The 14,876-nt window shown below is 44.5% G+C and overlaps 1 protein-coding gene across 1 annotated transcript in view; it reads left to right on the plus strand.

Annotated features, from left to right (window-relative positions):
- The window catches only part of IKBKB (inhibitor of nuclear factor kappa B kinase subunit beta), a 74,029-nt gene that overhangs the window by 42,128 nt on the left and 17,025 nt on the right, over positions 1–14,876 (plus strand). The window contains exons 6-8 of the mRNA XM_039235587.1: positions 7,613–7,701; positions 8,779–8,868; positions 11,098–11,222. Of these exons, the coding sequence (XP_039091518.1) occupies positions 7,613–7,701; positions 8,779–8,868; positions 11,098–11,222 (304 nt within the window). The remainder of the gene's footprint in view (positions 1–7,612; positions 7,702–8,778; positions 8,869–11,097; positions 11,223–14,876) is intronic.

Genomic DNA, 14,876 nt, shown 5'->3' on the forward strand with positions numbered 1-14,876 from the left:
GTATATGTATATATACACACCACATCTTCTTTATCCATTCATCCATCGATGGACATTTAGGCTCTTTCCATAGTTTGGCTATTGTTGATAGCACTGCTATAAACTTTGGGGTGCATGTGCCCCTTTCGAAACAGCACACCCGTATCCCTTGGATAAATACCTCGTAGTGCAATTGCTGGGTTATAGGGTAGTTTTATTTTTAATTTTTTGAGGAACCTCCAGACTGTTTTCCAGAGTGGCTGCAACAGTTTACATTCCCACCACAGTGCAAAAGGGTTCCTCTTTCTCTGCATCCTCACCAACATCTGTTGTTGCCTGATTGCTTAATGTCAGCCATTCCGACCGGTGTGAGGTGGTATCTCACTGTGGTTTAGATTTGTATTTCTCTGGTGACGATGACGAGTGATGTTGAACATCTTTTCATGTGTCTGTTGGCCATCTGGATGCCTTCTTTGGAGAAGTATCTCCAAACATACTTTTGCTCATTTCTTCACTGGATTATTTGATTTTTGAGTGTTGAGTTTGATAAGTTCTCTGTAGATTTTGGATACTAACCCTTTATCTGATGTGTCATTTGCAAATATATTCTCCTATTCCATCAGTTGCCTTTTAGTTTTTCTGGTTGTTTCCTTCGCTGCACAGAAGCTTTTTGATTTGAGGAGGTCCCAGTGCTTCATTTTTGTTTTTGTTTCCTCGCCTCCAGAGACATGTCAAGTAGGAAGTTGCTGTGGCTGAGGTCACAGAGGTTGTTGCCAGCTTTTTCCTCTAGGATTTTGCTAGCTTCCTGTTTTACATTAAGGGCTTTTGTCCATTTTGAGTTTATTTTTGTGTATGGTGTAAGAAAGTGGTCCAGGTTCATTGTTTTGCATGTCGCTGTCCAGTTTTCCCAGCACCATTTGCTGAAGAAACTGTCTTTATTCCATTGGATATTCTTTCCTGCTTTGTTAAAGATGAGTTAGCCATACATTTGTGGATCCAATTCTGGGTTCTCTGTTCTGTTCCATTGATTTGAGTGTCAGCTTTTGTGCCAGCCAGTTTGGTCATTATAAGGTATTTTATGGTGTACCTCATCACGTGGAAATTTTCCTGAGGTTGCAGGTGACCTAGTGTCAATCTAACCTATTCTGTAAACAATTCATTTATCCACTCACTGATTCATTCATTCATCCATTTATTTTTAATAAATAAATTAAAGCATGAAGAGCAACAGGGGCTTGAACTCACGACTCTGAGATCAAGAGCTGAGATCAAGAGATGGATGCTCAACCAACTGAGCCACCCAGGCACCCCTTTAAAAATTTTTTTTATTATTTATTTGTTTTTTGGTAATCGATTTATTCTTTTTTTTAATGTTTTATTTGTTTCTGAGAGAGAGAGAGACCGCGTGAGCAGGGGAGGGTCAGAGAGAGAGGGAGACACAGAATCTGAAGCAGGCTCCAGGCTCTGAGCTGTCAGCACAGAGCCCGACACGGGGCTGGAACCCACGAACCATGTGATCATGACCTGAGCTGAAGTCGGACACTTAACTGACTGAGCCACCCAAGTAATCAATTTATTCTTAAGTTGGTTGACCAGCTTGAGACACAGGAGTCTTAAGAGTTAGCTAGCGTGTGTTCTAACAGCTTTTAAGTGTTTGATTATGCCCACTAGTTTTGTGGATTTTGGCCTTCGAGATTAACAATAGCCTTCATCTACACAAATCACGTTGAACCTAGTCTGACCCTGGTCGGTAACCACCAACAATTTTTAACATGGAACTGCGACTGGGGAAAGGACTAATGCAGCAGACTCCAAAGAATGGGGAACTGGGGACTGAACCACCGGCAGTTCCCAAGGTGGAATCTGGGGACTAAACCAAGGGCTGGGGATTCTAATCAAATGGGGAACTGTGAAAAGCCAGTTAGATGGGGAGCCATCTAATTGCCAATTTGTGCAAAGAGCTGAGTTCAGAACCAAGAAGAACTCACCAGTGGCCCTTGGAAAACAGGAAGAAAGAGAACTTGAAGGGTTTTCAGTTACCATGCCTGTGTTTCTTGTTGTCCCTGAACCTATCAGAAGTTTCCTTCGGATCTCACAGCTGTCACCAAATATGCTGAAAAACAAAATTCAACTGAGAAAATTTTAAAGATCCTGTTGGCTTTATTCAGCAATTCATGAATCGGGTGGTAGCATCCCAGCTAACAAATAGAGAGGAGCTCCAAAGACCTGTACAAAATGAAAGACTTTTTTTTTTTTTTTTAAAACGTTTGTTTATTTTTGAGAGAGAGACAGAGTATGAGTGGGTGCGGGGCACAGAGAGAGGGAGACACAGAATCCGAAGCAGGCTCCAGGCTCTGAGCTGTCAGCACAGAGCCCAACACGAGGCTCAAACCCACAAACTGTGAGATCATGACTTGAGCCAAAGTTGGACGCTTAACCGACTGAGCCACCCAGGTGTCCCCAAAATGAAAGACTTTTATAGGCAGAATGGGGAGGAACATGGAAGTCACTAGCAAAGAGTAGAATGTTTCAGGCAAGGTCACCTTCCTTTGGGGGATAGCTGGAGTCTGTCAGGCAGATTACCCCACTAGTGCTGACCAGCTAGTTCCAGACTGACTAGTTAAGATTACATTACCAGGAGAGGCTGAAAATGCAGTTAGGTTAGGGCTTAAGTCCCCATTGTTGGGGTGGCCTTAGCACAGATGATTCCGTTTTGGACCTGTTGTCTCTTTTTTAACCATAGGCACATAGTCCACTTTTATTGAGTGAACAGACATCCTGTTGTACTTCTTACCCATTGGTGACTTAAACCAATTGGTAACGTCTTTCCTTTCTCTTCTAACCTCTGGTTCACCTTTTTGGTACATTTACCTTCCCATTTCTTTTCTATGGAATGTATTCAAAACATTCTATGGAATGTTCTTAAGGGAGTTTAGTAATCCCTTTAAATGGGGAATGTGGTGAGTCGGGATTCATGGATACAACTCTTGCAAAACCACTTTTCTACATGGAAATCTAGCCAGTCCTAGCTGGCCCCTAATTTGTGGTCTGTAATCTGAAAAAAATATTACAGGAACTGTTACTTGAAACTCTGGTTCATCAGTAAGAACTCCAAGAGCATCGCATTCTTCAGTCAATATATGTGCATCTTCTCATGGGCTAAGGGAAAGCTCGGGCAACTGCCCGGATGCCATTCCTGACAGCAGTAACAGAAGGAGGCTTTTTTTCCCTGTGGCAGGTCCTTAGCCTGGACGCTCTCCATGTCAGCTCTCCTAGGAAATGCCAGGGTGTAGCTTAAAAGTTCACATACAGTGGGTGCTTCTTACAACTCCATTCTGCAGTTGGAATGTGAGAAATTAACTTTTCGGCTTCATGCTTTGTGGTGTGGTTTTCAATTTTTATATATGTGTATTTTCACTATCACTGGGGGTTTAGATTTTTAATGAACTCTCAGATGCAAAGGTATTTTCCTTAATCTCAAATTCTCATTTTCCATCCAATTAAATTAGGTTCTCTCCACTTGAGACAACTGTGATTCATTTCGTGGCACTGCTGTTCCAGCACTGTTTTGTAAACTGTAGCACAGTCAGGCAACGCTTTTTAAAGACTGAGTCTGCAAGGGGAGCTATCTCAGAGTTGTTGCCCGTCAAAATTTCGACTCTGTGACTCAGTCCAACAAATTACCTGTAACAATACCTGAAGAATTCTTTAATTCCATAGTCAATATTAATTGGACAGACGTGTTTGAGCATAAATGCCCTGAAATGAGGATTCAAGTTTGTCATGTACAGTTGCTTCGGCATAAATAGACCACTATTAATAGTCGTCCGTGTATGAGTTACCAGCTTGCGTGCCTCCCCACCAAACATCAGGTGACTGTTCCTGTGCAGCCTGGTGTAGAGGATGGCGCTTCCAATCTGGCCCGAAGGCTCTTCTCCAGCACTGGGCGCTTCTGGGCACGTCTCACTAGCCTGTGGCCCACGTTATATACATGGAGATGTCCACATCTGACTAGAGAGGGGTTGTCTCAGCCTGGGCATGTGCTCTTGCTCAAAATACAATGAATCTCAACTTCTGTGTATTCTGCTTTTATATATTGTGCTCTGACACTCTTATTAGGTGCCAAAATAGGCCTTTTGTGAGTCCATCAGTGAACACACGTGTTGAGTTACTGCCCGTAGGGCTCGCTGCCAGCCACGAGTTAGGTTCAGCTGCACCATCCCTGTATGCAGGGCTGTGTTTGTGCAGTTGCTTGAGTGTCTTGCTGTACTTTGCCTTGATTCTTTAATAAAAATTAGTAAAATGCAAATGGAAGTGCCGGTCAGAAGCATCAGTCTTTAAAAGTTAATGCAATTGGCTGTCTCTGTCTCTCTCAAAAGTAAACATTAAAAAAAATTATTAAAAATAAAAGGGGCGCCTGGGTGGCTCACTTGAGTGTCTGACTTCAGCTCAGGTCATGATCTAACAGTTTGTGGGTTAAAGCCCGGCGTCAGTCTCTATGCCAACAGCTCAGAGGCTGGAGCCTGCTTCAGATTCTGTGTCTCTCTCTCTCTCACTTCCCTTCTCCCACTTGTGCTCTGTCTCTCTCAAAAATAAACAAAATTTTAAAAATGATTTAAAAGTTGATACAGTTGGGAACAAGATAGAGTGGGATGTTTGGGGCATGCATTGAAAGCAGCATGTCTTTCATTTCATTGGGACATTCGTTGGACCTAAGCCAATCTACTGTATTCGGTTATGAAAGAAAAGAAAAATAAGGAACAAGTATGAAATACTGGAACTGTATGATCAAAGGCTGTTAAAAGGGCAGTTGTAATTGGAGGTTTCATAATTAATTTATATTCTGAGCTGGAACTCCCCTACTAAGATGGAAGTCAGTTGTTTATCTGGGTTTGACTTTCAGATGCATTTTTAGGAAACTTTCAGCGTAAAAGTCTTGTTATGTGGTGTGTCTGGCCACTTGGTTTCTGTGGAAGACCTTCTCCTCCTGCTTTGCAGAGCAGACAGGAAAGGCTGCCCACCTCCCTGGTTTGCCTGCATTCTGTCTGGTGTGCTGAGTGAGAGAGAGAGAGAGAGAAAGAGAGAGAGTGTGAGTGCAGGGTGGTGGCATAGGGAAACCTTATTGTTGAACCTCTTAGTGTTGTCATTGCTTATTATCTTTTTAAACAAAACATACCTATCTTTGACATCCTTCTGAGTCATATTGTCTGCTTTTAAGTTATATTCTCTGTATACTTAAATGATTTTAAGACAGTCGCCTGCTATAACATGGATCTGTCATAATTTGTCCAGCCATTCCCTAGTTGACGACTTGTATTTCATTTCTCTTTTTTAATTCTTTTTCCCTTTTTTTAAATTTAAATTTTAGTTAACATACAGTGCTATATTGGTTTCAGGTGTAGGTAATTCATCACTCACATACAATACCCAGTGTTCATCACAAATCTCCATCACCCATCTATCCTATCTCCCATCTACCTCCCTCCATCGGCCCTTCGTTTGTTCTCTATTGTTAAGAGACTCTTGTGGTTTATTTCCCTCTCTCCCCACCATATGGTCATCTGTTTTGTTTCTTAAATTCCACATAAGAGTGAAATCATATGGTATTTGTCTTTCTCTGACTTATTTTGCTTAGCAAAATACGTCCATCCACGTCTTTGCAAATGGCAAGATTTCATTCTTTTTGATGCCTGCATAATATTCCAGTGTGTACACACTATATCTTCTTTATCCATTCATCTGTTGATGGACATATGAGCTCTCTTCATAGTTTGGTTATTGTTGATAATGCTGCTATAAACATTGGGGTACGTGTACCCCTTTGAATCTGTATTTTCGTATCCTTTGGGTAAATACCTAATAGTGCAATTGCTGGCCCATAGGGCAGTTCTACATTTAGTTTCTTTTTTTTTTTTCCTTTGTTTACAAACCCTGTGTCAAAGGCTGACTTTGAATAGATCGCAGTGAGGGAGCTGCTCTGCGGTGTTTGAAACCCTGACTCAGAAGCAGGTCATCTAAGAATGGTTTAGCCCCAGGTTCCTCAGGAACAAGAGTTATGAGAGGGCCGAGGGGGCGGCCTCCTTTCTGGATGCACCCCGTTGCTTGGGAGGAGGGGCTGTCTGCACCAGACCCTGGTCCCAGTGTGCGGCGGTGGAATGGTGAGGGCCCTGGCTATCCAAGGCCAACCAAGCCCCCACAGTGCTGCTGTATAGTTCCCCATGGGCTGGATTCTGACTTGGAGGCGTTCAGTCACAATCCCACAGATGGTAGCTTCGCCCTGTTGGCTCTTCACCCAAGCACATAAACCAAATATTTTTAGTTCCTCGAGGAACCTCCCTACTGTTCTCCAGAGCAGCTGCACCCAGTTTGCATTCCTACCAACAGTGCGAGAGGGAAAGAGTTTCCCTTGCTCCGTGTCCTCCACACCTGTTGTTTCTTGTGTTGTTAATGTCAGCCATTCTGACGGGTGTGAGGTGGTATCTCATCACGGTGTTGACTTGTATTTCCCTGATGATGAGTGATATTGAACATCTTTTCATGTGTCTCTTGGCCATCTGGATGTCTTCTTTGGAAAAGTGTCTATTCATGTCTTCTGTCCATTTCTTAACTGGATTATTTATTTTGAGGGTGTTGAGTTTGACAAGTCCTTCATGGATTTTGGATGCTAACCCTTTATCCGATATGTCATGTGCAGTATCATCTCCCATTCTGTAGTCTGCCTTTTAGTTTTGTTGATTTTTTTCCTTTGCTGGGCAGAAGCGTTTTATCTTGATGAGGTCCCAGTAATTCATATTTGCTTTCATTTCCCTTGCCTTCAGTGACGTGTCTAGTAAGAAGTTGCTCTGGCTAAGGTCAGAGGTTTCTGCCTGTGTTGTCCTCTAGGATTTTGATGGTTTCCTGTCTCACATTTAGGTCTTTCATCCATTTTTAATTTATTTTGGGGGATGGTATGAGAAGGTGGTCCAGTTTCATTCTGCATGTAGCTGCCCAGTTTTCCCAGCACCATTTCTTTTTTCCATTGGATATTCTTTCCTGCTTTGCTGAAGATGAGTCGACCATACAGTTGTGGGTCCATTTCTGAGATTTCTGTTCTGTTCCATTGATCTGTGTGTCTGTTTTGTGCCAGTACCATACTGTCTTGATGAGTACGGCTTCGTAAAGACACCAGAGATATTCCCCTTCTCAAACTTTTATCAGCATCAGCATCACCTGGAGATCTTGTTAAAACACAGATTGAGGGTGGTTATCCCTAACGTTTCTGACTCACTAGGTCTGTGGTGGGATCCAAGAATCCTGCATTTCTCACCAGCTCAGATGCTGCTGGTCTGGGCAGTGCAGCTTGAGAACCGCTGCTGTAGACTAATTGGTGACCTCACAGACAGAATGCTAAGAGTTCTTTGCATGAAGAAGCCAGATGCTTGTGGTGGGCCACATTTTCCTCAAGTAACCAGGTCCCTTTCACTTCACCCCAGGAGCTTCTGCCCCGGGCCCTGTCCCTCCTCATGAGTCTGAACTGAAAGTCAGAGTGCATTGTAGGGGCACCCAGGATTCATCTTTCATAGTATAGACAATTTTGAAATGAAACACATTTTTTAGGTTTAATGAAAATTGACTCCGCTTTCTACCCTCTCAGCCTCTGCACTTAGATACCTTCATGAAAACAGAATCATCCATCGGGATCTGAAGCCAGAAAACATCGTCCTGCAGCAAGGAGAGCAAAGAGTGAGTGGTGCTCCTGGAAGTTCCGGGTTGTGCCGGGGTCGGAAGGCGGGGGGGGGGGGGGGGGGGGGGGGGGGGGGGGGGGGCCTGCTCCGGTGGTGAAGGGACACATGTTGTATCTTTGTTTATATTTGTGTTTCCTTGACTTTATATTTGCTTTGATTCTCTGGGAACACCTTTTGATTTGAAACAGAATTCAGCGAAAAGTCTTGCTCACAGATTGAGGCAAGCTTGAATGATTACATTGTTAATTGGCCTAGTTGCCGGAATCTGATAAGGAAAATGTTTCTCTTCCCATCTCCACCCCAGCGTTTGGGACCAGCACTTCTAGGAAATAGACTTTTTGCTTTCTGTGTGTTTGGAAGCGCAATTTTTGATGCTAAGCTGGAAACCAGCTCTAGCTGGTTCTGGACGTGGCGGAGAGGAGGCATTTGGAACCAACAGCCGCGCATGGAGCCTGGTGCAACCTGCAGCTTCCCCAGAGCTCCTGGGGACCCTCCTCAGGGGCCCTCCTGCTTGGGTGTGGCAGTGACCTCCCCATGCGGCTTGGTGCCTATGCCCTTTCACGGCTTCGTTTGCTTAGCTGGGGGTGGTGAGCAGGGGCTCAGCCGAGTGGAATGTAGTAACCCAACTTGTGGGCCGCTCAGTCTCTTCTGGTAGAGACGTCAGCATCCTGGGCCTGACCCATGACTATCGCAGCGTTCACCTTTGCTCCAGTTCACACCCATCCTTACAAATGGTTCTAAGATTTGAGAACTGAAGGTATTTACTGAAAAGGTCTTTCACATCATCAAGCCCGGTTTAGCAGTCTTGAGGGCTGCTGCATAGTCTGTTCATTTTGATTTTCCTGTGGTGATTAGCTGCAAAGTGAGGAGAACATGCGCCTTTTTTTCAGCATTTTTACAGTTATATCTTCTCTTGCCCTACATCTACCATGTTGGAGGCAGTCTCCTATGTAAATATTTCATGTTTATGAGGACCTAATACCAGCTGGGAATTCAGAAATAACCTCTGCTGTGTCACCAATGTTCTCATATCCCTCAGATTTCTCCTTTTTTCTTTTCTTTTTTCTTTTTCCAGTTAATACACAAAATTATTGACCTAGGATATGCCAAGGAACTGGATCAGGGCAGTCTTTGTACTTCCTTTGTGGGGACCCTGCAATACCTGGTAAGAAACGGGATTTACATGTTTGCTTATCGGTTTCTCCCTGCTGGCCGGACTTGTGCGGCTCCTCTCTGTCCCACCAGCCATTCAGATGTTCCCAGATGTATAGGAATTGTTGTATGACAAGAGACGTGATCTGTTCAAGTCAGCAAGTTTTCCCAACAGAGGCCCAGTGGAAGGATATGGACATCCTCCCTGACATCTGAAGGGCTTTGCCAGTGCGTGCCCTCTCCCACACCCCATAACGTCTTGGGCTTTGGTATTTTGTCTGAAAAGGCCACCGAGAAGGAGCTGAGCTCTGAGCTCCCACTCTTTCTGTCCGTTATTTGGTCTATTTTGGGGTTCTGTGTGAATCATTCATTCAGGAAAGTGCTGACTGAGTGTAGTCTATGTCTGTGCTAGGAGCTGTGGTGTGATGGGAAGGAAGACAGGCATCCCCCTGGTCTTTAAAAGGAGCTTAGAGCTGGGGCGCCTGGGTGGCTTAGTCGGTTAAGTGTCCGACTTTCCGACTTTCGCTTAGGTCATGATCTCGCGGTCCGTGGGTTTGAGCCCCGCGTCGGGCTCTGTGCTGACTGCCAGCTCGGAGCCTGGAGCCTGTTTCAGTCTGTGACTCCCTCTCTCTCTGACCCTCCCCTGCTCACGCTGTCTCTCTCTCCTAGAAATAAAATAAAAAAAACAAAACAAAAAAAAAAAGAGCTTAGAGCTTAGCGAGAAAGCAGGCATTACCCCCAAACTTACACAAATAACTAAGAAATTAAAATTGTGATAAGTGTTACAAGGAGAAAGTTCAGGGTGTTATAAGAATACGTATTAGGGGGACCTCACTGTGTCTGGGACCTGCAGGGTGAGTAGAAGAAAGGGGCTGAGGGTCGGGGAAGGAGAGGAAATTGAAGCAAAGGAGGACCAGGAAGACATTGAGGGGTTATAAGTTGGAGGAGGGTTGGGTTTACCCTTTGAAAAGACCGTTCTTGATACAGAGTGGAGATTGAATTGCACTGAACAAGAGTAAATAGTGGGTGAGTGGTAAGGAGGCTGTTGCGATTGGCAGCTCAGAGCTGGTGGCGGGGGTGTGGGGGGGGGGGTGGAGAGAAAAACAGTCAAGAAATGCCTACCAAGAGACTCAGTAAGTCTTGGTAATGAGTCGCTTGTGGATGGTAACAACCAGTAAAATTTTGATTGGGAAAGGGGTCTGCAGTGTAAGAAATAAAGGGTCAAAAGCCACTGGGCTAAATAAGCTTAAGTATTTTATCAAGTTCTTAAAAAAGAAAAAGAAATTCTTGAAAGTCTCTTCAATTGAGTGCATTTTTACTCCAGTGGGCTCCACTGATTTATCATGGGCTCCACGGATTTACGACCTACCCAGTGAAGTAGAGTTTTCAGAGTGATGACTCTGGGGAGCTATGATCCAGGCCCCTGTGTCCCTGTCATGTAGTTACGTAGGTCCTGCTGGGTGTCCTCTGGAATCCTCATGGGCTCAGCAGCGGTCAAGTCGGGGGACCCCAAGCTCTGACTAGGAGGTTCAGTCACATCCTTCACCTTCAGGAACTAAAACTTCTGTCCATAACCAGATCCAGAGCTTGATCTGATCACCCCCCACATTCTCTTGGTTTGCACTCCGTGGCCCTTCCAGAAGTGCGACACTTCTAGCCAGACTGTGCACGGTCCTATCTCCACGCCTTTGCTTGTGATGGTCCTTTCTAGAATGTCTCCTCGCAGGAGCCTTCTTTGGAATCGGGTTCCATGCCCGCCTAGTCACTCCAGCTCTCTCTGTTGGGCAGCAGTCATGCCTCTGGCATTTTTTCCTGCCTGATTGTAAATGTCCTGTCCCACTGTACGGCCACATGCCCTAAATCATCTTGGTTTAGGAGACTCAGTCAGCATTTAATGTATTTTGCATTTAGTGTACACAGACTGTAATCATTTTCCTTCTTGTATGTAACTTCCCACCTGGACACTGCACCCAAGAGGCATATGACGTACTCTGGTCCTACCTAAATATACATCTAGGGGCCCTTGTATCAGCATCAGGGGTGAATGAGGTACAGAAAAATTCTAGACACCACCAGCTACACTGGCGGTCAGCCCCTCACCTCTGAGTGGACATGCCAGCTACCTCTGGAGAGACTCGGGCAAGTGTGAGGACATGATTAGAAGGGCTGGTTGCCCCCTCCAGGGGTGGCTGCTCAGAAAAGGGAGGGGCTCAGGTGTTCCCCACCTCCTGTCCTCATGCAGGCCCCGGAACTCCTGGAGCAGCAGAAGTACACAGTGACCGTGGACTACTGGAGCTTCGGCACCTTGGCCTTTGAGTGCATCACGGGCTTCCGACCTTTCCTCCCTAACTGGCAGCCCGTGCAGTGGTGAGTAGGACTGGGGCCTGTGGGTGAGGCCAGGAGCACCACCTGCGGGGAGGAGGGTGCCCCTCTACCTTAGACTCATCCTTCACCTGTTCCCCTCTCACGGAGCGCTCCCAGCCTGGGCCCGAGACTTCGGTGATCTGTCTCCCAGAGAGGAAGCCCTGTGAGGGCCCAGCATGTAGGCAGCCCAGACTCCAAAAACCTGGAGAAATAGAACAATTGTTAAGCATTATCCCATATAAATGATGTTTACTCTACGGTCAGTGGCATCATGCCAGTACATTTACAGACTGTTGTATATGCGTGTGCACCTCCACGGAGGATGCTGTGGATTCGTAGACAAATAAAGGGGATGTACGTATGACAAGGAGGAGTATGTACATGGAAATGTACTGTCGGCAAATTTTATTATGCTTAAATATAAATATTTATTTATTTATTTTTATTTCTAGGAGAGAGAGAGAGAGACAGCGTGAGCAGGGGAGGGTCAGAGAGAGAGGGAGTCACAGACTCTGAAACAGGCTCCAGGCTCCGAGCTGGCAGTCAGCACAGAGCCCGACGCGGGGCTCGAACCCACGAAACGCGAGATCATGACCTAAGCGAAAGTCGGAAAGTCGGACGCTTAACCGACTAAGCCACCCAGGCGCCCCAATATTTATTATTTTTGAGAGAGAGAGAGCGCGTGGGAGGGGCAGAAAGAGAGGAGGAGGGAGAATCCCAAGCACGCTCCATGCTGTCACTGCAAACCCACAAACTGTGAGATCATGACCTGAGCTGAAACCAAGTCGAACGCTTAACCAACTGAGCCACCCAAGTGTCCCTCAGTTTTTTATTCAGAAGCATAACAAAGTGGCTTAAAATGTAAACAATTGTGTACACAAATAAGTTAACCAAAAAAATTTTAAGAAAAAACCAAAGGAGGAGTGCCTGGGTGGCTCAGTCAGTTAAGTGTCCAACTTCAGCTCAAGTCATGATCTCACAGTTTGTGGGTTCGAGCCCCACGTCGGGCTCTGTGCTGACAGCTAGCTCAGAGCCTGGAGCCTGTTTCGGATTCTCTGTCTCCCTCTCTCTCTGACCCTCCCCTGCTCACGCTGTCTCTCTCAGAAATAAATAAAAAAACATTTAAAAAATTTTTAAAAAAAGAAACAAACCAAAGGATACAGTTAAGTTTTCAAAGAATTACTCTATAGCTTTACTTTTTTTATTACAAAAATAAGTGTTTGTGGAACATGTGAAGGAGAATCATTACCAAAATACATAGTTTAAAAATGAACATCCCCCCTAAATCAGGTTTCATTCAGAGGGTCCCTTGGGAGGCCCCACACAGACATAAATGATGCTACTGTTGTTCCAAATTTTGTTTTTATTTTCAGTTTTTGAGTGTCTTTTAGGAGCAGTAATAAGTTCACAGGGTTCAAGCTTCCAAAGGTATAAAAAGAATGTGCACAGAGAAGCCATCTCTTAGTGGCCTCCCAGCCACCAGGCTTCCTTTCCCACAGGCACCTGATACCACTAGTTTTCAGGATGCTTCCAAGGGTGTTCCGTACGGGTACAAATTGGCCTGTACTTGCCTGTTGGTTCGTTTATATGTTTCACCCCTTTCTCACATCAGTTACGGCACAATATGAACCCTCCTGCATGTGCTCCCAGAGCATTTTTACACCATGGGAACTGGCTTCACACAATCCAGAAACAACCACTACAAACATTCCTGTGTGTCTCCGGGCTCCTCAGCGTATGTGTTATACTTTAAAAAAAAAAAAAAAAAAAAAGAAACATCCGTAAGTTGCTATACCTACTTTCTTATAACCTGCTGTTCAGTCTTACTATTGAAAATGCTTTATGTTTTTTTCATTATTTGTAATGTCCGTTTGGTATTCAAATGAGTGGCTATACTGGAATTTATTTAACTTATCCCGTTATTGGAAGCATGGGTGGTTTATCATTTTTTCTTCTTAAAATAAAACCAAGAGTAATGTCCTTGTGAGGAAATCTTGTATATCCATAATTATTTCCCTAGGATAATTCCTAGGAGTGGAATTTATTGATCAAAGATTATGCACGTTTTAGAGGTTTTTGATAGGTATTAAAATGCTCAACAGAAAGGTTGTATAAATAATGTTTCTACCAGAAACATGCAAAGCTGCCCCTTTTACCACACTATTGCTAACACTGGCTATTATCATTTTTCTGAATACCTTTCTGGAAGTAGTGAAAACATTAACTTTTTGAAAAGATAAGTATTTACATCATGAATTATTTATTTTCTAAGATGGAGCCTTGGAAATCAATTCTAGGAGAGTGGTTTTATATGATGGCAACACGGTTCAGTCAACATGTATAAGCCAAACACTTGGAAGTGCAGAGGTGAAAGAGGCCAGGTTCCTGCTCTTCAAGAGTCTGGTGAGGTGGCAAAGAACGCCCTCCTGTGGTGATTTATTTTAAAACAAGCAAATACTGGGGGCGCCTGGGTGGCTCCATTGGTTAAGTGTCCAACTTCGGCTTAGGTCATGATCTCACAGTTTGTGGGTTCAAGCCCCATGTTGGGTTTTGTGCCGACAGCTTGGAGCCTGGAGCCTGCTTCAGGTTCTGTGTCTCCCTCTCTCTGCCCCTCCCATGCCGTGCTCTGTTTCTCTTTCTCTCTCTCAAAAATAAAAATAAACATTAAAAAATATTGTTTTAAATAAAACAAGAAATACTTGACCTGCATAGGTTCTAGAATATTGAGGAATTAGCTCATTAATTTATAGTCACACTATATACTGTATATCTATACATCAATGGTGTTTCTAACTAACCAAGGAATTGTTGCATTTCTTCAGTTCAAATGGCAAGCTTTACCATTATTTTGAATAAGATGAGCTAAAATCCGTTATTACCAGAAGAACAAGTACTATTTGAAAATGTATCCCTGATCTCTTGGCATCTGCTGTCTGCAGAATCAGCTTCTTAGAATGCCCCTCCCCGGTGCTGGAAGGCCAGCCGATGGTTTCAACTAGGCTACTCAGACACCCAGTCAGGAGCCGTTTGGTGGATAGTTTGTGAGAAGTGCCTGTCTTACCTGCTTTGTAATGCCTTAGACAGCTTTTTAAAACTTCCACTCTCTCCTCTCGGATGGTAGGTGGAGAGTAATTTCAGGCAGATGTGATTTGAGCTTTATAATTCTATTACAATCCTACTTTGGAATATATTACAGGACCTCAGCCATAAGCATTCTGTTTACTACAGCCTTTTATTTTTATAATTTCCCATGGACAGACTAAGCATTCTATTAGAGGATCACCTGTGTCACTCGTTTGTGACGGCAGTCTTGGTGCACCTGCCTTACAGTGATCACCGCTCCAGCCAGAGCTGTGAACCACCAGCCTCTGCCGTGTGCCAGCTGCAGATAGGCCAACTCACCCCTTGCTGCTGAGAAGGGTTCAGGTCTAAAACATTTTTTATCTGAATTTCCCAGGTGTTTTTGGGAAGGAAAGACTTGGACATTCAGCCAGAGTGGAAAAAACAGCAGACTTGGGATTTGGGTCCCCATTTCTGCCACTCTTTAGTTGTGTGACCTCGGGCAAGTCACCTGATCTTTATTTCCTTACCACTGCACGGGGAACTAAAACCAGTGTCTACCACCTGGGGTTATCATGGCAAAGAAGTGTGTGTTCA

This window comes from Hyaena hyaena, unplaced genomic scaffold, assembly GCF_003009895.1.
Source record: "Hyaena hyaena isolate Hyena2069 unplaced genomic scaffold, ASM300989v1 scaffold_100, whole genome shotgun sequence".
NCBI lineage: Eukaryota > Metazoa > Chordata > Mammalia > Carnivora > Hyaenidae > Hyaena > Hyaena hyaena.